Genomic DNA, 24,489 nt, shown 5'->3' on the forward strand with positions numbered 1-24,489 from the left:
TCCCCTCCTGTTCTTTTGGTTTGTGTATTTGTCTATTTCTGCACATGACCAACGCCATGGTGTTGTAGTCTGCAACAGTACAGTTAACTTTCTACATCAGCGTTTGCTCTGCAGCCTGGAGAAATTTGCTTACTAGTTCAGCAGCCTTTCTGAAGATTTTCTAAGGACCTTATGCATATATGACAATGCTGACTGCGATCAAGGAGATTTTAATGTTCCCTGTCCCACCCATTATTGTGTCTAATTAGGTTGACTGGAAACTCCAGCAGATGAAAGCTAAGAATAGCTAGGGGAAGGCATCAGGTGTTCCTCAGGAAGATGTCAGTCTCGAGCCTTCCTTCGTGGAAGTTGACTCCTTATCATTTTTGTGAGGGACCTGCCTGTCTTTGCTGTCCCACTCCCCGCAGTGCTAGAGTTAATAAACAGCATGTGTAGCCATGTTCATCTTTTCACATAGGTGCAAAGTTCTTCTGGGGACCGTGTAGCTACTTCAGTCGTGGTCCGCTCACCCCTTCCAGGCGATGTGCGGTCAGCTGCTCCCTCCCTCCCTGTTTCCTCCAGTCACTGTCCTGGGGGGGGGGGGTCAGTTGTACAGTATCTGAAAACTTTTGTGTGTTTTGTCAGGTTTTGGAGGGTCAGATGGTAAATCTGGACTCCATGAGTGTTGAGGGAGCTGCGGGCCTCTTCCCACAGCCCGGCTCCTGGCCGCTTGGCTAGCTTATGCCCAAAAATAACAACACACAAACTGTATTCTTTTAAACACTGCTTGGCCCATTAGCTCTAGCCCTTACTGGCTAATTCTCATATCCCGATCAACCCATCTCTAATAAACTGTGTAGCACAAGTCTTACAGGGAAAGATTCAGCATGTCTGACCTGGCGGCTTGCTTCATTGCCTCTGGCTCTGAGAGGAGCTGCATGATTTCTGAGCTCACTTCCTCTTCCTCCCAGCATTCTGTTCTGTTTACTCTACCTATCTAATTTCTGCCCTATCAGATGGGCCAAGACAGTTTCTTTATTTAATTAACCAATGACTTTCCTCCATCACATGAGTCCATCACTGGTGGAGAGGCAGCCATGGTGACTTCACACCAGGGCTGCTGAAGGCTCTGCTAGACTTCCCACTGGCCATCTGTGCCTTAGGGTCCTTCCTTGCTGACCTTACTATGTGTCACTCTGAAGTTTCCTCATCTCTTTCTTCTTTGTAGTCATGAATGAAGCTGTCAGAGGAGCCCTTAGCAGGGGCTAGAGACATTTTGGTTGTAGGCAGCAGCTGATTTCTTGCTGTAACTGTTTAGAATACTCGCCACTGCCTTGGGGCCTTTGGAGTGAAACAGCTTAAGAAGTTCTAGTGCTCTCTGGGTTCCTCTTTTATAGCTTCTGCCATGCAGATCCCAACTGAACCATTGACTTGCCGGATGCACGAACCCCGTAGCACAGTGCCGCTCACACCTGCTGCTCATTCCTTTTCTTCTTGTGTTCTTACTCTGATTTTGTAACTGGTGTCACATATATAAAAACCGTCAGCCTTTAAGATATAATGACTGGTTTCTTCAATAATCTTTAATACATTGAAGAAAGAAAAGAACTGTAGTAACTCTGGAATCACATTTGAAAACAATAAGCAGGGTATCCAGTACTGACCCAATTTCTGGTTTCTGAGACTGGTTTACCATTTAGTCCAGGCTGGCCTGGGACTCATGGTCTTCCTCTTTTGGTTTGTGGGTGCTGGGGTTGCAGACCTGTGCTGCCCCAGCTGGCTCCGAATAGTCCTTTTAAAGGCTCTCGGTCCTGCCTTGCTGGCCTGGGGAGGAGCTGCTGACAGCCTGTGTCAGTACTGCTAAGAGCAGAGAGCTCGGTCGGAACATCTTTCCTTTTAGGAGGTAATTTTTCTTGCTAAATATGTCATAAGAACTTGAAGAATGATTTTGATTTCTCATTTTAAAATGACTGCCAACTGAGCCAGACTGTTTAACATGTCAAAGTTAGAGCACATGGATTTGTCAATAAATTTAAATGTGCAAGTAGTTGCCATTACTACTAAACTGTTTGAGTAATATATTATATTCACATTTTAAATGGATATTGATCTTCATTCAGTGACTAAATTGGAGCATCTCAATTCTTATGAAATTGCTGACTCTTTTCCACTTTGGAGGTATACAGCCAGACATAAATTCTGGCCAACATTCCATGGATCCTTTTTCTCATTTTTGCTTCTTTATGCAATACTTTTTGGGAAGTAAGAATACTTTGTGGAAACTAAGATTAGCAAAGTACACTGTCCTAATAAACAAAAACAAAGTTAAAACACACACCCCATGTCCTTGGTTGTATCTTGAAGGTACCTGAGTTTTATTCAATTGCCCTTGACTCAGAGAAAGTTCTGTCGAAGTTGCCAACAATTGCTGTTACCTGTGGATTGGGGGGAGCATGGTGAGCACCAGCTGTTGCCTGACATCTCCATCACCCAGCTCCGGAGGCCCAGTCAGCTGCTCTATCCACTGGAGAACAAGAAGACACACGCCCAGTACCTGTTTACAGATAGGAGCTGCCAGTTTCTGGCGGGCCTCCTTGCTACCCTCGGATTCAGAAGAGTACTGTGTGTTGGAACACCAAGGTATGGTCCGCTTTATATGCGTTCTCCTCGCAGCACTACGTTATCCTTACAAAACGTTCTATGAAGTGGTTCTGTACTGTGCAGAGTGAGGCGTGAGCTCTGGATGTAAGAGGACATGGAAAGTGTGGCCTCTAAGAGGGTTTGCAGCCCATAGCCCGTTTGAGAGAAGGCTTGTTGTAGGGTGGATGCTTTCCGATCTGAGAATGAAATGTTTTATGTTAGATTTCTCTGTTAAAGTTCTGCCCTTTAAAAAATATCTGTAAAACTAAACTGGGCCAGATTCTCTGCAGTGTTTCATTGAAATGGATGTTTCATTGAGATGGGAGAAGAACAGCTACGGGTTTTGTTTGATGATGGTCTGTGGCATTTGTAGCTTCTTATTAGATTGGTTTTCATTACTTCCTTCAGGCTACACGAGCACATCAGACTGACAGCACCAGGTGAAAAGTCCAACACAAAAAGCCTCTTATTGGATATTGATTTTCGGTAGGTTTATAATATAATATCTCTTCTTTATTGTTTCATTTCTTTCTGTGATTTTTCCTCTCTAACCATTCATAACCTGTCACACTCTTTAACCAACACTCAGTAGTCGTAGGTTGTGAACATCTTGTTGGTCGTGCAAAGTCAACACGCAACCTGTGGGATCTCACATAAGCTGGCAGTTGGTTTCTCTTTTTTACTACTGTGTCACCGACTCTCCTCTGGGAATGTGTCTCCTTGTATGTGACTCAGAATTAGAGATGCCTTCTCCTATGTACAGTCTTTTCTAATGTAATAATACTTCCAGGTAAACTGAACTGCCTCATTGTGGTCAGATTTTTGGGACTTTGTTTCATCTTCAGATCTTGGTCATGTGATGAGACATTTTAAAAATACTGTCTTACCAGATGATGTGCACACTGCTTCCTAGGTGCAGCCCAAGTGGCCGGAGGGCTAACTCGGAGGAGGCAGGTCTTGGCTGAGGGCTAGAAAGCCAGGTGTGTTTGTGAGAGATAGCTGTGTGAGCGCTGGATGGCACTTCTGTTGGGATGCACCCCGGTGCTGACTTACAGTGTAAATGGTACAAGGTCCATCACTGCCCGAGTAGGCTGAGTTGAAATGTCCCTCTTAGTTTCTGTAATTGTTTGAGTACTGCCTCATAGAGACTTTATGAGACAATTATTATTGTCTCATATTGTGGAATATATTAGAGGGATCAGGCTTTGCGTCTTTCATTTAGATCTGATAGTATCTGTTTGATCAGTGCTACAGTATTTGTTAGGATATATGACTTAAATATGCTTTCTCTCCCTGCAAATAAGGCAGGTTTAGAAAATTATTTATATGTATAAGTGTTTCTTTGCATGTAATATGGACATCATATGTGTGTCTGGTACCCAGGGAGGTCAGAAGAGGGTATCAGATCTCCTAGAACTGGATTAAGGATGGTTGTAAGCCACCATGTGGATGCTGGGAACTGAACAAGTGTTCTTAAACAGTGGCAATCTGTGCAGCTCCAAAGCAGTCTTTTTTTTTTTAATTTAATTTTTTTATTTGGTTTTATTTCATGTGCATTGGTGTTTTGCCTACATGTATGTCTGTGTGAGGGTGTTAGATCCTTTGGAACTTGATCCTTTAGAACTGAGTTGTGAGGTGCCATGTGGGTGCTGGGACTTGAACCCTGGTCTTCTGGAAGAGCAGGCAATGCGCCTAACCACTGAGCCATCTCTCCAGCCCCCAAAGCAGATTCTTAAAGCATAAAATGTCACATGAAACAGCACAGCTGTGGGGCTGGGAAGATGGTGCAGGGGTTAAAGAGTGGGAATAGGGGGGTATGTATGCCTGAGGCCCCGAGTTTAGGTAAAGGTGGGTATGACGGAATGAACTGTGAGGCAGAGATGGGAGTTTCCCTAGGGCTTGGTGGCCAGCCAGCCTCACTGAGAAGGTGAGCTTCAGATTCAGGAGGAGACCCTGTCTCCACAAGTAAGGTGGAGAAATGATTGAGGAAGGTTGCAAGACTGCCAGTGTTAAGCCTTGACTTTCTCACTTACCACACACCCATCACCTCCAGAAGTACAGATTTTATGACGTATTTTTCTTTATAATTCCAAGTCAACTATACTATCTGCAGCAGCAGATCCTGGTTCTTCATCCCGCTAGCTGAGCCACAGGAGCAGGATTGGCCCATTAACCACTTATCCCTATTGACAGAACTTGTCTGTGTGTAACAGGAGCGATCCTTCCCGAAGTGGCAATACAGATTTCTTTTATAAAGATTTATTTAAAATTATGTGTCTGTGTGTCTGTGTGTGAGTATGTGCATGTATGCAGGTGCCCTCAGAGGCCCAAAGAGGGCATTATTAGACCTCTCAGCTGGAGCCACAGGCGGTTGTGAGCCAGCTGATGTGAGAGCTGGGAACCGAACTTGGGTCCTCTATAAGAGCAGTATGTGCTCAGAACTGCTGAGCCATCCCTCCAGCCTCAGCTTTATTTTTAATTGAGATGTAATTATTATCATTTACCAGTTTGAGGTGTGTGTTTCACTGGTTTCCAGTATGTAGTCAGTGATGTGTTGGGCAGGTTTCTCTATTTCTTTATTGGGGGCTTTTGATATAAGGTCTCATATAGTCCACTCTGGCCTCGAACATGTGCCTTAATCCCCCACCTGCCTCTCAAGTGCAGGAATTACAGCTGTGAGCCACCGTGCCTGTGTTAGAGCATTCCATCTGCAGGAAAGAAACCTCATGGTCGCTGCTCCTGACAGCAGCCACTTGCTGCCTCCATGGGTTTGCCCGTTCTGGACATTTTCTATGAATGGACCCATTTAGTAAGTGACCTTGTGTCTAGCTTCCTTTAGTTAGCATTGTGTTTGCACGGTTTATACCTACAGTGTGCAACAGCATTTCCTTTCTTTTTGTGACTGTTTAACATCCATTGCATAGAGACATCAATTTCTTTTTAAAAACTGTGTATTCCATTCTTTCCTAAAGTTGTGTTGTAGTAGAGCCTTTAGGATTTGTTTGAGACCTGATGGGAGGCCATTGGCAGGAGGGTATGTACTTGGAAGGTGAGTCTCATAGGTCACATTAGTAGCTCCCACAAGAAACTCCAGTAGCTAGGCCTGATGGCTCATGCCTGTAATCCTGCTACTTAGGAGGCTGAAGCAGGAGGATTGCCATAAGTTCAAGGCACTCTAGTTTCCTGTTGCCCCATGAAAGGCCTGTTTAAGGCTATCCAAGTACCTCAACAGCAGTGTTTTCTGTTATGGGCTATAGATAGTGGGGACTGAGTGATGAGAAGTTAACATTTGCTAAGATGGTTTCTATACACTCTAATTTTAGCATGAAAGATGTGAGACTCTATTTGGCAAACTATTATCCAAATAAAGTTAGAGCAAAAAATGAATTTCTTAGGTTCATTTATGAAGTAATTTTATTCAGCTCTTGATTACATTTCCTGTGGAAGAGCGTGCTTCACACTTGGTGACTGACTCTCATTTAAAGAGAATGAATGGCCAAATTAAGCCAATGTCCTTCTGAGCGGTTTTCAAGTGCATGCTTTTCTGATTGGTTTTGTTTGCCTTGTTCAGTGGAGAGAATAATTCTTTGTGGCCAATTTCATTTTAAGAGGGCAATGTTGGGTGATTTTTTTATATAATTTAAAATATGAATAATTATGTTCCCTTGTTTGTGTTTGATGGAAACTTAGGGCTGAAATCTTGGCCTTTCCCTGCTCTGGCTCAGCATACTGCTGCCCAGGACGCTTTGACCAGATGTGCTGTGCTGGATGTCAGTCAAATCCTCTTTTCAGTTTTTACAACTGACTCTGCCTTTGTGAAGCAATGAAAAACTAGAGACTAAATTCAAAGGGGATTGTATTTCGCTTTCTTAAAGCACAGAACACCCTCAAATGACAGGAGGTGGACAGCTCTCTGTACAGTATTGGCTAGACAATGAAAAGTGGAGCACAGTGGTGCAAGCCTGTAGTCCTGTCACTCGGGAGCCTGAAGCAGGACGACCACTGTGAGTTCAAGGCTAGCCTGGGCTACAGTGAGCTCCAGGGCGGTCTGAGTTACAGAATGTTGTCATCCTGTCTCAGAAGATGGAAACAAACAAACAAACAAATAAGACCCTTTCAGAAATTTAATTAGATTGGAGTATATGTTTGTTTACTAATAGGAATTGGCTTTGCCCTGTGGTTTGGAAATGGCTGTTAAGCCCAATGTGGTGGTTTGACAGTTCCTAAGGCACTCGAGCCTTTATTTACTTCTTCAGTGCAGATCAATATTTTATGAAAGCAGCAGATATGCTGACCGCACCTTAAATAACATTAAGGAGTGGGAGCGGAGCAAGGAAAAATGGGTTTAGATTATGATACGGTGAATGAAAACATGATTTTTTAGTACTGGTGGCATTAAGACAGAAGTCTTTACAGCTAATATTTATTAAAGTAAATACACACTTTAGAGTGCTATGTATCATTGTTTTACTTGCTCAATCAAGTTGATGAAGAAGCTGAGGCTCAAGAAGGTTGACTGATTCCTAAGGTTACAAGTACACAAGGGACGGCGAGCTTGAACCAGACCACAAGCCTGCACTGTTACCACAGTGTAAATGAGAAGAGGCTGAGCCAGGCTGACCGCTGGAGGAAAAGCTCGCTCGCGCTGTGCCGGCCCCTTCCATACAGCGAGGGGTCGTGCTCCAAGCAGTGTGAGTGCCACGGCCTTTTCAAGAGGTTAGAAAGTAAGGCTGCATTTCTGATTTTCTTATTTTTCTTTTTAGTTTTGTCAGTCTTTCCAACAAGGATGGCATGGTTCATACGTGAATTATTTATAATAAGATAGAAAAAGCTCAAGAGTTTTTGAAGTATCCAAAGTTTCTGTGTGAAAACCTCAGTAAAGAGCGATAAAGACAGCGAGGCCCAGGCACACACATGAAGAAACAGGTAGTCCAGCTGGGAAACAAGGATTCGGCCTTCTACATAATTAAGTGAATATAAACTGAAGCCGCTGTGCAGCATGAGGTTTTCTTAGCAAATTAGTGAAAAACAAAAATAAATTATAAAACGTGAATTCCCAAAGCTGGTGCTCTGATTCATTTTTGATGGCATTTTAAAGTAGTGGTTAGAATAGAATAAATCATTCAGTAAATAAATATTCTTCTCTCCTGGCACAAATTTAGCAAACACTAAATGCTCATACTTTTTTCAGGATTATATTGAGAAATATATTTTATTAAACTAATTTGTATTAGACAAGGAAAACTTTTGCATTAAGTGCTTTTTTTTGTTAATCACAGAAGAAATAATAGCTGTTGAACAGAAATGTTGACTTAATATTTCCTTAAATTGATTAACCATGAGGAACTGGAGAGATGGCTCAGAAGAAAATATACTGCTCTTGAGAAACCCACAGCAGGCACCTCACAAACACCAGAGGCTAGACACCTCTCACAAACCCATACACATAGACGCACACACATACACATAATTAAAAATAAGATTTTAAGAAACTACTAACAGGAGAGACATATCTTAAATGTAAACACACCGCGAACTTACGTTGCACGATATGTCTAGCCCAGTCGTTTATGTGTGGTGGTCTGGTCCATAAGAACATGGGTCTTGATTGCTGGTTTTGTGGTTCAGAGAGTTGACCATGGGCTTCAGGAATATCAATCTGGCAGGCGCTCTGTCCCTGAGCCCTACTCACAGCCCTTACTTTGTTACTTGAGAAGGGGTCTCGCCAAGATGCCCTTGAACTCACTCTGTAGCCCAGGCTGGCTTTAAACTTGCAGTCCTCCTTCCTCAACCTCCCAAAACACTGAGCTTACAGGCCTATACCATCAGCTACTTGGAACCTGTATCTTTTATGTATGATTATTCTTTGGTTTTGCACTGGCCTACTTGGGAAAATAAGTTCAGTATGTACTGTTACAGATTCACTTAACTTTTTTTGTAAAGTATTCTTCATCTTTAAAAAAACTAAGGATGATGAAATTTAATCAGAATGTGATTTTGGGGTTTAAAATCCTATTTTAATGTTTGTTTATTTGCTATATTATGTGCCGGGGTATGTCATTTGGTAATGAATTGTTTTATAGGTATTCGCAGTTTTATCTGGAAGATAGCTTTTGCCACTACAACATGTTCAACCATCATTTCTTTGATGGAAAGGTAAGATTTATGGCCATCATCTCCTTCTGTTATTGTTGATTAACACATTTGAGAGCACCTTTTTGTTATAATTATCTTTTCGTGTATCTTCCCTGTTTTGTCTAGTGGTGCAGGGGATGGAATGTAGGGCCTCGGGTGTGCTAGACAGGTGCTCCACCTCTGAGTTATACCAGTCTCCCTCACTGCTTGTTACTGAGCAGCTAGGAGGGAAGCGCTGTTCCATTTTCACTGTTTTCCTTCAGACAGCGTCTCACTATATAGTCTGCCTAGCCTGCCGCTCACCACATGCAATAGGTTAGCTTGGCCTGGACTTAAGGGAATTTTCCCAGCCCTGCCTTCTAAGTGCAGGAATTACACTTGAGTGTGCCACACTCGGCAAGGCCCACAGGGCGCAATGGGCTCTGACTTCCGTTAACCTTTCCTGACTTACCTGTCCTTGGCCTTGATGTTTGTGTTGAGGATGCATGCTGTACACCTTCAGCTACTCCAGTGACCCCACCACAGGGCCTTTGCCCCATCTGGTCCCTGGCTTCTTTGCTCTGATGACTTTTAGAGCTCTGTTCCAAATCCAGCCTCCCCTGAACCCCTAGCAAGGGCAAATTCTTTGTTTTCTACCATACTGTAATTAAATGCATATTCCAGACAAGGACTGTATGTGAACTCCATACCTTTCTCTTGCTTTTCCATGACCTAAAGTTGTTATTAAAATAATAAGTAAGAGCTGGGTATGCTGACTCACTGAACCTTTAATCCTAGCGCTCAGGAGGCAGAGGCAGGCAGATCTTTGAGTTTGAAGCCAGCCTGGTCTACATAGCAAGTTCCAGGTATGAAATCCACCAAACTCAAGGGTCGCAATGAACAGCTGTTAGAGTTAGGCGTGTGCCACTGTTCCCAAAGGGTATCTCTGCATTTGAGAACTGATTCCATCTGTGTAGAGGACAATGGGAACTGAAGCCACCTACCAGCATTTTTTAGCTAGGCTAGTGACAGGAAGGAGGCAGGGGGTGGACTCTGCAGCCATTCCCAGGTAGCAGTCAAGGCCAGCCTGCTCTGTGAACCGCTCTGAAGAATATAGGGCAGGGGGAGGAGTGAGGCCTAGAAGTGCTATGTTGGTGTGGCTAATGGGGTACTGATGTGGGGTGGTTGGTGACCATTTGATGGGGGGCAGGGAGCCATGAGATTAGGGTAATGGGTGAGGAAGTGGTTTGCATCCTTGATGTCGCATTACTAGGCTAAGTAAAGTCTAAAGTTCCACGTAACTTTAAAAGCTTGTGCTTTTTGAATACTGAAGGTGTTGATTTGCCAACTGCTTCCAAGTCAGTAGACTAACTAGTAGTACCATACTATGATAGGTGTAGCTCTGTCAACGCGCTCAAAGCAGAAAGTGGTAAACCTCCTAGCTGTGGTTAGCTTGGCAGCTCCTGGAAACACCAGCAGCTTGGTGGGAAAGTGTGTTACTGGTGCAGTTTTCCAGGACCGGATGGGGTTTGCCATTTGTGGACTTGCTGTGCATGCTCCCCTATGTCTGCCGCTCACCTAGTACTCAGAGTGTGCATGCTTACCTGCTGACTCGAAGCAGTTCTTAAGCTGAACTTGTGGCAGTAGACAAGACAGACAGCAAAAACCACAGTTGGCCTCCTCGTGTCCTCGAGGCTCAGCACCGCCTCTGCTCCTGTTTGTTGAATTGAATGTGTAGGTTGTTTTCACGGGTGACAGCTTTCTCTTTTTTCGGGTTACTAAATTTAGTTCTTTAATTTCACTATTTGAAATGTGTAGTTGTCTGATAGTGATGGTATTTGAATTTGCAATTTAAAAACCTGCTTATCCAGGGACCCAAAGATAAAATCTGACGTGTGTGACTGAGAGACTTTGGTTGTCACTGAGGGACTCTGCAGTGGCAGGGTGACTTGGTGACGTTTCCAGTCCTGAGAGAGACCAAGCTTAATGCATCTCCCAATAGGATAAAGGGCTGGTTCTAATTTAGAAATGACTTTTTATTTGTTACAGGCTGCCCTTGAAGTGTGCAAGGCATTCTTACAGGAAGAGGAAGGTGAAGGAGTGATTATGGTGACAGACCCTCCTTTTGGTGGCTTGGTTGAACCTCTGGCTATTACATTCAAGAAGTTAATTGCTATGTGGAAAGAAGGTCAAAGCCAAGGTACTTTTTTTTTTTTTTTTTTTTTTTTTTAAATTGCTGTAAAATGAGCATGGGTTTATGTATCTGCTTCCTGCGAATACTAGCTAAGCCAGCACGGATGCAGTATGCAGCTCCTGGACTCTTTAAAAGCGTGTTTTTTTTTTTTTTTTTTTTACTTTAAATTGCTGTAAAATGAGCATGGGTTTATGTATCTGCTTCCTGCGAATACTAGCTAAGCCAGCACGGATGCAGTATGCAGCTCCTGGACTCTTTAAAAGCGTGTTGATTTGATCATGGCAGACTCATGATCCTGGGACACTTCCTTTTACCCTACTCATGTTTCCGAAGGGCTTCTCAGTTACACGGTTGTAAGGTTATGGAGCATTGTGAAGCACAACAGTTACTGCTGTCATTTGTTCAAAAATGCTTAGTGGCTGCTGTGTGTAGGCGCTGCTTAGATGCTAAGACTAGATTAGTGAGCTCCGTGGCCCTTACTTTTCCCGTCCCTAAAGTTTTTCTATTGCTGTGATAAAGTCCATGACCAAAAGCAACTTGGACAGGTAAGGGTTATTTGACTTACACGTCCTGAATCACAGTCCAGTGAGGGAAGCCAAGGCAGGAACCTAGAGGTGGGAGCTGGTGCAGAGGCCATGGAAGAGGCTGCTTACTGGTTGCCCCCCCCCGCCCCCCCCCAATGGCTTGCTCAACCTGCTTTCTTATACATCCCAGGACTTCCTGCCCAGGAGCAACACTGTCCACAATTGTCTGGGCCCTCCCGTATCAACCATGAACCAGGAAAATACCCCAGCAGCCAATCTCATAGAGACATTTGCTCAGTTGAGGTTCCCTCTTCCCAAATGATTTTAGCTTATGCCAAACACCAGAACATTATCATAAACACCAACCAGAACATTATCAACCTCAGGCCCAGAGCCTTGAATTTCAGCATGACTTAAACGGAGGTTGGACACCCAAGTGGGCAATCAACAGTAACAGAACGTAGACTCCTAGCTCTAGAGGTGGGTTAACAAGTGGGGAAATTTCTCAGTTTGAAGTGCCTGGAGACTTCAAAGTGTTTCATTCCATTATCCCATTAGTGAGTCCATTCAGTTTTAGATGGAGTTTCTAGCCTGTGAGCTGCTAAATTCCACGAGTGTCCGGGGCATGTGGTGAGGCCTCTCCACTAGCTGAGCTGTAAGTAGTGTGCTTCAGGGACAGAATTTCCAGGATTGTTAAATAACACTTATTATTCGCTGCTCTTACGATCAACTAATCAGAAGGGTAAAGGCTGTGCAGTGTTTAATCATGTGATATTTCCATTAACCTTTGGGAATGCTCAAGGCAGAATGGCGCTGTTGTAGGAATTCCCTTTCTGTGTGACAGACATATGTATTGAACAACTGAAATGTCTATTGAAAACTTTAGTTCTGTTTTTAGAATCGATTTCTTATTTTCTTTTATGTATGCATTTATGTTTTTTCTGTGTGATTCATTAGATGACAGTCACAAAGAACTGCCCATTTTCTGGATATTCCCCTATTTTTTTGAGTCCCGGATTTGTCAGTGTTTTCCAAGCTTCACCATGCTGGATTACCAGGTATAGTAACACCGGTGCCGCTGGGGAATGGTTGTGCTGCTGGAATATTCTGAAAAGACTAGCCTTTGATTTTAGTAAATTAAAGTGTTTTGAACTATATAAACAACGAAATTATACTGTGTATAGGCTACTTCTGGCTCCTAGTGTCTGCAACTTCTAGGGTACTTGCTAAAAATACAGATTCTTGAGTATGCCCACTCAAAACAAAACAGAACACCCTTGCCAAATAAAATCACAGAATAAAGCCCTAAAAAAAAAATGCTTTTTCAGGTATCCCAGATGAGCGCAGAGTGCAGCTAGGGTTTTAGATCAGTTGATCTACTCTTTGGTTGGCACCATCCCCAGGACCACATAGGAATGTTGCTGTGTTCCATTCACAGGTTATCGGAAAGTAGTGGGGTGTCTAGAGCAGCGGAGATCTGTGTGTGAGTGTGCCGGCCCTTGACGTGAGCATCTCCGAGATTACATACAGGCCAAGGCCCAGAAAGTTCCACTCTGCCTCAACTTCCTTTCCTGGGGTTCTAAAGTTAACCCTGTTGTCCCTAGTACTTGGTGTGTTCACCAAGTTAGCACTGTTTCTTCTGTGTACTCAGTTGTCCTTTTGAGATTTCAATAATTGACTGACTGAAGTTTTCAGCCATGAAATTGTAAACGTCTTTCCCAGCTGTTGCAAGACAGCGGTGTCTCTCATCTGTCTGCTCTCAAAGGCACGTGCTGTCGTGAAGATTATATTGAAGGGACGGGGGGGGTGGGTGGGGGGGTGTGGCTCGGGGGGGGGGGGGGGGGGGGGGGGGGGGGGGGGGGGGGGGGGGGGGGGGGGGGGGGGGGGGGGGGCTGCACCTACAATGCCAGTTTTAAAAGACTTTCTGGAATTCTTCTCTGTTCTTAAAAGTACATACTTTTAGAAGTAGCTATATAATCTTTATTTAATAATTTCTAATTACTTCCTTCTTTCTTGTGTTTCTTCTGTCTTTAAGGCACTACAGATGAAACTGCTGTAAGCATTTCTGATGCATAGAATTTTTACATAGTAGAAATTTTGAATATTGGATTATTTTCTCAGGTGTGGTGGACATTTCTGTGGATGTCGGGCCATATTAACAGGGTCCTTTCAAAAAGTGGGTAGTGTAAGCCATTTCAGCCTTGACTTCTAGGTAAAATATAGCCTACATCATGGTTCCCTCCACAGCTGTTTCAAGCTTACAGGGTTTTGTTCTTGTTTGAGTGAGGGCTGTTTCTAGAATTGGCATTTGCAAGGCAGACACAGCCGACTTAATCTAAAAACGTTCACTAACTAAACTGGTTCCAGTCTCAGTGGCACCTGCTGCCTTTGGAGGAAGTGGTACCCTGGTGTGATGGTTGGCGCACAGTAGGTTTCCCGTGTATTTCAAATGATTGAATGAAAAGATCACAGACTCTGGTATCGAGGCCGTCTGGGTCTTAGTCTTGACTCAGCTGCTTAGGTTCTCTGACACACTCCTATCTGTGAATTGAATGTGGTGATGGCGGTGATGATGGCGATAGTGCTGTTAGTAGCTACGATGACAGATGGCTCATGAGATAATGTATGGACAGTGGAACCAGTCTCCACACTCGTAGAGTCCGGGCTGTTATCAGCATGGTCATCATTCAGGTAGTCCCAAGTAGGCAGAACTTTTTCTCAGCCTTTTCCCCCCCTGTTTATCTGTGAACATAACACAGGTACCTGGAAGGTGGTTGCATCTGTATACAAAGAAGTAGCAAGAATTTGAAATGGTGATGGGGCAAAAGAAGGCAGCTCTTTAATAGGGTAGACAAATTATGTTAATGTAGACTTGACATTTCCATGTCTCTTTCTTTGCCTGCCTGTGTCATTAGGAAAGGGCTTTGGGGAATAGTTGACAGCCTAAGCTTACTGGAAATAATTGTGCAGTTCACTATGTCATTGAAAAAAAAGTTCAGATTAGAGCATGTATATCTGTCTGGGAGCAAAGCAGTGATTTTCATAGAACAGAAGCCAACCGCTGGAAAGAAGAATGAGAATAAGATCTGTAAGACAGAACATAGCATGCCTGAGGCCCCAGGTTCAGTCCCCAGCACCGCAGACAAATCTAAATCAAACAAAAACTGCGTGTCTCCTGTCCTGCATTTCAGGTCTTTTCACATAGCTCCAACCCTGCCCCAACCGTCACCAAAGCCACAATAAGACTCCAAGTCACAACATAGTAAAAAAGTTAAAATAAAATGCCATAATCGCTGGGCGGTGGTGGCGCACGCCTTTAATCCCAGCACTCGGGAGGCAGAGGCAGGCAGATCTCTGTGAGTTCGAGACCAGCCTGGTCTACAGAGCTAGTTCCAGGACAGGCTCCAAAGCCACAGAGAAACCCTGTCTCGAAAAACAAACAAACAAACAAAAAACAAACAAAAAAAATGCCATAATCACTGAATCTTTTTATAGGGTTAGGGAGGGTACTTTTCAGATAAGTGGATGGCTCAAATGCTGCAAACCTTCATGAAATATAAATCACGAGGACTTCACCAATTAAGTACTTATTAAGTTCTTGATAAACAGACAATAAAATAGTTATCAGAAACTGAGAAACCTAATTGCAACTTCATGAAGGGTGAATTAGGAAGGAGGTGAATTCCAATTTAGAGTTAGAAGACTGAGTTTCAGCACTGCCTGTAGAGTCATGTGACCTGGGATGATCAGCTGGCTTTCCAGATCTCTGTGCCTCACCCATAAAGTAAATGCCTGGAAGAGCAGAGGGATGGCAGGCAGGCTCCCCTCGCAGCGCAGCCTCGCTGAGCCTGAGACTCCTCTAGTAGTGACTGTCTAGATCTAATCAGAGAATGCCAGGCTCGTGTGACAAGCTAGCAGGATTGATTAGTGATATCTGCCACGGGATGAAGAGCTAGGAGCTGGGTCAGGAGTGGCAGTGTTCATGTGATTATCACATCCCAGTGAGATGGTTTCACAGTTCGAATGTTCTCTCATGTCACTTCATATCCTAACATGGAATGCATCTCATGTATTGAAAATAGAGCTATTTGCTTTGAAAAGCTATTTTTTTATACTCAGCCTGTGTAGGAAACCTTTTCTATCTTATTTTTTTTTACAATAGAAAAGAAAATATTTTGATAGGAATTTTGAGAAATTATTGAATACTAAAAGATGGCAACTTGGGCACGTCTATAATCCCAGCACTTGGGAGGCAGAGGCAGGCAGATCTCTGTGAGTTCCAGGCCAACCTGGTCTACATAGTGAGTTCCAGGACAGCCAGAGCTACATAGTGAGACCCTGTCTCGAAAAAAAGGGGGAAAAAAGAGGCAACCACATTCTTGAAACTTAGTGTGTAGTAAAGACTTAGTAGGGACTGAGTAAAAAGCAGGATGAGGTCAGTGTGGGAATTTTAAGTCGGGGTTCCAAGGACATGAGGTTAAGGCTGACCGTGGCGGTAGGAGCTGAGGCATGGTCTTGAGACCTTAGTGAAACGATACAGAGCAGTTGTACGAATGCCAGGGTGGCCCGGCGTGCTGCCTGGAACATAGTAGGTACAACTACGGCCTCAGTGTTCCATATAACTAGTTTCAGTCTCATATTTGCGTATGGCTCAAATTAAAAGTTGGGAATAGCAGAGATTTTCGTGCTTTCCCTCATTTCTATACAGTACTTCATCACATTAATCAGTTCTGTGGGAGAGATTTTCCGTTTGAAAATGCCTCTCATCATCATTGTGAGTGAGATGTCAGGGATAATGATGGGAACATGGTGGATCAGCTCTAGCACTAGCGAGAGGCAATTTGCAAAATTGTGTTTGCTTTACAGCACTTCCACGGGAGGTTTATTTGTGTGGATGAAGCTATGAAATATGGATGTATGTTAGAGGTACATTAATTTACTCTAGCAGCATGCGTTTTACATACCATATGTTTATAGTTAATTAGCACAACAAACCCGCATTTAAAAATAATAATAATCTCAATTAGGTTATGCAAAATGGAGCAATCAGCCACCTTCGTGACACATGCATTCTCCGGCTCCTTGGGAAGCCATAAAGAAACTGCCCCTCCATCTGCTGGTATAGTGCACAGAGCGTCCCACACAGTAGAGTCTTCCCACACTATCACTCTCCAGCATTCAAAATCATCATAACATTCTCTTGGGAAGAATGGTTTTTCTTACGATACTCGCAAGTTTATGTGCAAAATATCTTTTGTTGAATTTAATAAGGTGCCACATGTATTCGAGTTCACAAAGGAGTGCACTGGGGAGACATTATCAATTTAAATCCCTTTAAAAGAAAATTACTTCAACTACTATTTTAGGTTGATTTTTTTAAGTAAAATCTATTTTCGTGTCTTGCCTCTAATAGGTAACATATATACAAAGGATTTTGGAAGTTGGGAAGAAACGTAGAGGTTACCTGGGCTGACTTCCCGATGTAATAATCCTCTTTGCCAAATTCATGACAAACACTCATCCAGCTTCACTCGGATGCTTTCGGGGCGCAGAGCCCCACAGCCTTACAAGGCAACTCAATTTATTTAATAGCTCTAATCGTTAGAGAATTTTCTCATATTGAGATAAAATATGCTCCCCATTAACTTCTAACCATTGCTCCTGGTTCTATTCTCCGAGGCAATAAAGGATAAGTCTAATTTCTATTCCATATGATACCCTTCAGTTATGAACTAGCTGTCAGTTCCTCCCTGTCTTTTCTGAGCAAACATCCCCAATTTGTTAAACTATAAATCCTGTTCATTGCTATTATTTTCAGTAGAAATGAGCCGGTTTTATCAGTGTCTCTCTTAAAATGTGGGAACTGAGCATAGGGCTGCAAATGCCATCTAACTTAGTCTGCCCTTGTTGGGATGCTGCGCATAAGTAGAGGTCTCCAGCCACCCTTCATGGACCATAAGGCATGACTGAGGATGCCCCTGCTGGCAGCCAGTCAGAAACCCTGGGGGCTTTTCACCTGACCCTTGCCCTGCCCTCACCTCATCTACTTAGCTTCTGCTCACTGCTGAAGCTTGTTAGTGAGCCTTAGGGAGTGCAGTTACTTGTAAATCTGTAACACTGAGTTAAACCAGAGCTGTGGAGAGAGGCAAGCAGTGTAACTTTAAAAGCCTGGCCCTTAACAGTTGGCTGAAGTGTGGAGACCAAGTATTCAGCCCTAAATGGGACTTTTTATTCCTTTTGATATTTCAAAAAGCTTTTTACTTGGTCCACGACTTTGTGGGTGGGAGCTCCAGGGCAGTTACAAAGCTGCCTAGTGGCTTGAAAGGCTCCAAGGGAGGTCCTGAGTCTGGTGGTGCAGAGTGGAGAAGGGAGCCCTCTTGGAAGGCAAGGCCTCCTAGTCATTGAGAGTGAGCCGCTCCAAGAGACACCCCGTGCCCAGAGATGGATGCCTGGGGCATTGCTGTCTCTATTGGCTGTGGCCTAGCCAGCCTGCGGAGCTTGGTCAGGTGGTGTCTCATCTTCTTGCTGAGTTTCACTTCCTCATCCAGGAAGTGGTTTTCCAACAAGTCACAGAGGTGAGGGTCTGTGCAGGCAGGATCCAGGGAATGCAGGTCCAAGAGGGCCTGATTCGGGTTTTTCTTCAGGGCCAAGGCAGCTTCCATGGCCTCCTGGGTTTTATCCCACTTCTCTTGAGGTGGCTGCTGCCCATCCTGGAGAAGTGCACCCCGCAATTGTTCTGCATCTTGAATTGGTGCCCTCATAACCTGAGCTCATAACAATCTCCTGGCATTCTTGGGGGTGATCTAAACCAGTGCTTCTCAAACTTGAGTGTGCGGGGTGGGCTTGCTAAAACCAACTGCTGGGCCCCACTCCCAAAGTTTCTGATGCAGTTGGTGCTCGGTTGAGTAAACATTTGCACTTCTAGCAGGACCCAGGTAATGTTGGTGTTGCTCAAACACTTTGAGTGTTACTGAGCTAAAAACAAAAACAAACCAGATTTAGTAGCTACCTGGATTTACAACAGATCAAAAGCCACCCTGAGAATGTAAGTGGGTAATAGGCTGAAGGAGGACAGGGAATTTTAAGTATAAAACAATGCTTGTTGGCCTGTCCAGATAATCGGCTGAAATGCCAAGTTCCGACGTTAGGGGAGGTCAGTGTCAGTGTGGAGCGGAAGCACAAGTGTTCTCACTTCTTCTTCTGCCTTATACCAGACTCTGGGCTGAGTATTGACCTTCACAGCAGCTCATTTTTTTTTTTTTTTTTTTGAGACAGGGTTTCTCTGTGGTTTTGAAGCCTGTCCTGGAACTAGCTCTGTAGACCAGGCTGGTCTCGAACTCACAGAGATCCGCCTGCCTCTGCCTCCCGAGTGCTTGGATTAAAGGCGTGCGCCACCATCGCCCGGCTCTCACAGCAGCTCTTAACATCAGGATCCTTGGCCCCTTTTAAAGTTTAAAAACATTCACAAGGTTGTCTAAGGTCATCTAACAAGTGACAGCCCTCGTCTGGCACCTAACCTCTGTCCATTGCAAAGTAGAAGGACAAGTCAGGGGTGGAAGGCCAGACTGAGGATGCACTTTGACTTGGTGAATGACGAACATTTCTCCAAGGAAGTGGAACATCTCAGTGACACTGGCATCTTCAAACGAAGGCCTTGTTTTTAGCATCAGAAATAAAGTTCTCAATTACAGACCAGAATTTCTTATGGAGCCTTTTAGATGGAGTTAGAGTCATTTCCCTGGCCCACCAACATGAGTGTGTTGTAACACATCTTACCCTTGTTGTAATGAGATGTCCCTGCCATGGAGGCCTCTCGAGGCTGGCTGTGAGTAAACTTGCTTTTCGGAGTTTCTTATTTGCTACTCGCTTCAGCCTGTATCTTGGCATCAGTTTGTTTATTGGTTAAAGGGGCTTAGAGAATGTTGGCTCATTTGAGTGAATTGTCTTTTTACTTTCTAGGTAGACTATGATAATCACACACTCTACAAACATGGAAAGACAGGTCGGAAACAGTCTCCTGTGCGGATTTTCACTAACATTTCACCCAACAAAATAATCCTTCCTGCGGAAGAAGGGTACAGGTGAGACCACTTTGAACTTCCCAGGTCATCTGAAAATGCAATTCTGTGTACCTCACAGTAAAATGCTTTCAATATTGAATCAGTTGGTTCTTGTATTGCTCTTAGATTTGGTCCCGAATTTCACATTGAATTGAATTCTGATTACCTTCAATTTTTGGAGCAAGAACCTTGTTCACGTTTGTCCGTTCTGTGAATCTCAATGAATCCATGCAGCTCCTTTTTTGTTTCTCTCTTTAGATTTTGCTCTCTCTGTCAGAGATATGTTTCTCTTGAGAATCAGCACTGTGTGCACTGTAATTCCTGCACATCCAAGGTATAGTTCTCTTCTGTAAAATTTTTTATGTGTTTGTTGTATGTTAGTTTGATAATTTTATTACTCTTAAAATGTTTTGTTGCCTGGCGGTGGTGGCACACACCTTTGATCCCAGCACTTGGGAGGCAGAGGCAAGCAGATCTCAGTGAGTTCAAGGCCAGCCTAATCTACAGAGTGAGTTTCAGGACAGCAAAGCTGCAATACAGAGAAACCCTGTCTGGAAAACAAAACAAAACAACAACAACAACAAAAAGTTTTGTTACTACTTAAATTCATATGTATTATCACCTCCTATATCTTAATATAGTAGTACCTTATTTCTAATTAAAAATTTAGTAGTCTTAAAAATACCTTGTGTGTGGAAGGTGTATATGTGTAGGCACATGAGGAGGTCAGAGGACTACTTGCAGGAGGCGGTTTTCTTCTTCTAACATGTGGGTTCCGTGAATCAATTTCAGGTCATCAGGCTTGGTGATGCCTTTACCACTTAGCCATCTCTCCAGCCCTAAAACAGGCTTTTTAAGGTACTTAATTTCTTTCATCATTGTAAATAGCTATTTCAATCATTTTCATATGGTACTTACCAAGAGTGTTTCAAATAAGGCACTAAGTGCTGAATTTATATGTCTGTTAAGGGTAAAATTACGATGTTTCAAATCAGGCATTGGACCATTAGGTAGCATTGCTGCTCTGATGAAGCAGTGATTAGTAGCATGTACTGTGCACTTTTTATGTGCCAGGCTTGTTCCTCAGAGCTTTGCATGGGTTAACACTTTAGTCCTCAAGTATTCCCCGAGAGGTAGGGGTGGTTACTCTCTGCTCTTTTACAGCTGCTGCAGAACAAGAGACCTGTCTCCTGTTGATGGGTTTAGTTCTTGTGCTTTTCTCCAGAGCCTTTGTTTTTGAAAGCGTTTTAGATTTGCTGCACAGTGAAACAGAAGGTACTGAGATGCGTATATCCTTCCTATTCCCTGCACAGCCTTCTTTCATTAGTGTCTGGGACTGGGGTATACCTTGGGTGATGGTTGATGAACCCACTTATTTTTCACCCCAGAGTCCATGTTTTACTTTGAGTTTCACTTTTGGTGCTGTGTATTCTTTTAATTGGGTGAATATATATATAAAATGGCTGGCTTCTGCCACCCTGGGGTCATGCAGCGTGACTTCACTATGTTCCCTGAAAATTTATGCACTGCTTGGTCACCCTTCCCTTCCCTAACCTCAGGCAACTGATCTTACTGTCTCTATAGAGTTCTACCTTTTCCAGAAAGTCATAATGTTGGAGTCACACAGCATGCGTGCTGCTTCTCAGACTGGCTTCTCAGCTGAAAAGGCCATCTGAAGCACCTGTCTGTCTTTCCGTGACTAAATGGCTCATTCTTGTTAAGGACTTGCCCTTGCCTGGGTATATTACAGTTAGTAACCATTCACCTACCGAAGGACATCTTGCTTGCTTCCTACTTTGAGCAATAATGACCAAGCTTCCTGCTTATTTTTAAGGAGACAGGAGGATGACCTCTCAGCCACTTTGTTCGTCTTTACTCAGTTTACTCAGAAAGAACATATGGAGCTTAACTTTTCTAAACAGCACAAATCATTTTCCAAAGAAAAGTTTAGGTTCATACAACTATTTTCAATTAATTTAGAAATGGTTTGTATTATGTACAGGTTGTATAAAGTTTAAACTTGAGGGAGAAAAAACTTATTTAGAAATATGCACATGAGTGATAAATATCAAGACTAGGGAAATAAGGGTCACAAAAATCAGAGCAGGTCTCTCCAATGGGAAGGAAGGATGCTGTGGTGAGAAGCTACACCGGGAGGTTTTCGGGGCTCAAGAGGCCCCAATTCTTGATAGGCAGTTATTTTAATATTCGTAAAGTGCACATATGTATTGAATGTACTTTTATAGGTATGTTTTATTTCACTTTTTAAAAAAATAACTCAAGTAGTAACCTGTAATCTATCTTGCTAAATTACACGAAGCTCTCAAATATGAATTTCATTAAGGGCTATGTAGTATAGAGAACATAAAATTATGGAATCATTAATTCTCTTGAAATTTTCATTTGCGTCCTTCTTTGTGAAGATTGGATGGCTTGAAGCAGAGTGGATTTTCAAGATCATTTGGATAAATCTAGTTTCATAGTTAAGGAAATTGAGGCCCATCAAGGAGGCATTTGAGTTAAGTGGAGAAAATGCATAAATTAGAATCAGAGTATTTAATTGTGAAGCCCAGGAAAGGGAGAAATAGGGAATGAATAATTTACACATATTTTAATAAGACATTTTAATTTTTAATTGTGGAACTTGGCTTTTATAACGAATTGAACATTTTAAAATTTGTTTTTGTAGGATGGCAGGAGATGGAGCCATTGCTTTCTCTGCAGAAAGTGTGTAAAACCTTGTAAGTGTCCGAGATCCAGGGGAAACATGTTTAGTTCTGCTCACGTAAATAGAATTTTTATTATATTCATAAAAGGAAAATAATGCAGAGACCGACATTGACTTTTGTAATTACCTGCACACATGTCTTTCACGGGAAAGCTGACTGCTAGCCTACGTCAGTGTGGCATCTGGCTCCACTGGGCACTGTGCCTCTGAGCCAGCCTCTACTGTGGGTGGCAGCTGCTGTCAGCTCATGATGTATTGGGCAAGGGCTGAATTTGTTTGCTTTATAACAGAAGTTACTTGTTTATGTGGGATTCGAACACTTCACCTTGATCTCTTTAGCCAAATTAAAATGAGCTAAGCCCACCAGCTACAATATTTGAAGTAAACATTATTCCTGTAGCCTACCTCAGAAGTTAATGAAATGAAAAATCATGTTAATGAACCTCTTCTGAAACTCAGTTTTTCTCTTACAGCCTGGATCCATTGTAGCACCTGCCATCGCTGTGCGCTCCCCGATCATTCCTGTGCGGGCCCTAGAGATGGCTGCTTTATTTGTGGTGCATTGGATCACAAACGCAGCAGTTGTCCCAACATCGGCGCCTTGAAGAGAGCTAAGAAGTTAGTTGAGGTCTTTTACTTTCTAGGAAAAAAAAAAAGATTGCTGACGTCAAGCTTTCCAGGAGCTATGTAGCTTTGGGGCCTGTCCTGGAACTAGCTCTTGTAGACCAGGCTGGCCTCGAACTCACAGAGATCCGCCTGCCTCTGCCTCCCGGGTGCTGGAATTAAAGGTGTGCGCCACCACCGCCCAGCTGAAGTTGTAATTTTATTGTAATTGTAATTCAGACTTCACTTTAGGAAATGATACTCGGGTCCGGCTGTATGCGAGGACCAGGGCAGACACCTGGTGGCAGGAGGAGACAGGCATCTTGGATGGAATGGGGCCGTTCCATAACAGAAAAGTGTGAATTCCAAAGCAGAAAAGGGCTGAATTGATTGTATTATAACAGGAGCTACCAGTTTCTGTGGGATTCAAGCCCAACAGCTTGATCTCTTTAACCAAATTGAAATGAGCAGAGCAAACAAGCCAGAGTATTTGAAGCAAAGCTAGTGCTAGTTAATTCTGTAAACTCTGCCACCTCTTACGAACATTTACATGTGCTTTCTACTTAAATAAATAGCTAAATGCTATTTCCTCCATGATTGTTTTCACATCTCCCACCAACATTTGACAGTCCAGTTGCAGGGTGGTGGTGGTCCACGCCTTTTATACCATCACTCGAGAGACAGAGCAGGCAGATCTCTATGAGTTCGAGGCCAGCCTGGTCTACAGAACCAGTCCCAAGACAGATTGAGCTGTTTGTTACACGGGAAACCCTGTCTTGAAAAAGAAAAAAAAAATCAGTAATTATAGCATGTTTATGTATATATACCCACTGGGTTATTGCAAGTGATATATTTCTATTTGAACTATGTTTGAGTGATTTTCCTGCATGCATGGTATGTGTCACATGAGTGCCTGGCGCCTGAGAAGGCCAGAGAGGGCATCAGATGCCCTGGAGCTGGAGATAAAGGCTATTGTGTGCTTCCACATGGGTGCTGGGCAGTGAACAGGGGTCCTCTGGAAGAGCAGCCTGTGTTCTAAACCACTGAGCCATCTCTCTAGCCCCTGAATGCACATTTTTTAAAAAATTAAAATTGATGATAGGAATCACATCTTCTTGCTTGAGTGATTTAAATTAGAAAACAAGATAGAACCTTGGTGTCACATACTTCGTGCAGATGACGAAATAGCTAAATTTAACATTGTGTGAAAATTGAGATTATGGTTAAAAATTTTGCCTGATGATATTGATAAGACAAAAAGTTTGACAAGTATTTGAAGTTTTTGTTACTATGATTATGTTATAGTTGTTTCTGTCTATTTATTTGTTTATAGCCAGAGGGACTTTTTCCATACAGTTCCAGTGTGTTGAACTGTGATTCCTATTTAGAATGCCTTTTTCATAAACTTACTTTGTAATTATTTCTACTGAGTAGTTCAAGGTAGAAGAATACTTTTAAAAAACTAATTAAGCCGGTAGTGGTGGCGCACGCCGGTAGGATTTGCTGAAGGAGGCAGAGGCAGGAGGATCACGAGTTCGAGGCCAGCCTGGGCTACACATTTTGCCGGGCATTGGTGGCGCATGCCTTTAATCCCAGCACTCGGGAGGCAGAGGCAGGTGGATCTCTGTGAGTTCGAGACCAGCCTGA

General features: G+C 43.2%; 1 protein-coding gene across 1 annotated transcript in view; it reads left to right on the top strand.

The window, feature by feature from the left end:
- Positions 1 to 24,489, top strand: part of Zcchc4 (zinc finger CCHC-type containing 4) — a 39,645-nt gene that overhangs the window by 11,181 nt on the left and 3,975 nt on the right. The window contains exons 4-12 of the mRNA XM_050150229.1: positions 2,344 to 2,619; positions 3,028 to 3,105; positions 8,703 to 8,775; positions 10,783 to 10,933; positions 12,409 to 12,509; positions 19,411 to 19,532; positions 19,770 to 19,845; positions 22,201 to 22,252; positions 22,713 to 22,857. Coding sequence (XP_050006186.1) covers positions 2,344 to 2,619; positions 3,028 to 3,105; positions 8,703 to 8,775; positions 10,783 to 10,933; positions 12,409 to 12,509; positions 19,411 to 19,532; positions 19,770 to 19,845; positions 22,201 to 22,252; positions 22,713 to 22,857 — 1,074 coding nt within the window. The remainder of the gene's footprint in view (positions 1 to 2,343; positions 2,620 to 3,027; positions 3,106 to 8,702; positions 8,776 to 10,782; positions 10,934 to 12,408; positions 12,510 to 19,410; positions 19,533 to 19,769; positions 19,846 to 22,200; positions 22,253 to 22,712; positions 22,858 to 24,489) is intronic.

The sequence above is a fragment of the Alexandromys fortis genome, unplaced genomic scaffold (genome assembly GCF_014885135.2).
Source record: "Alexandromys fortis isolate MF-2015 unplaced genomic scaffold, M_Fortis_MF-2015_v1.1 scaffold_0, whole genome shotgun sequence".
NCBI classification, from domain to species: domain Eukaryota; kingdom Metazoa; phylum Chordata; class Mammalia; order Rodentia; family Cricetidae; genus Alexandromys; species Alexandromys fortis.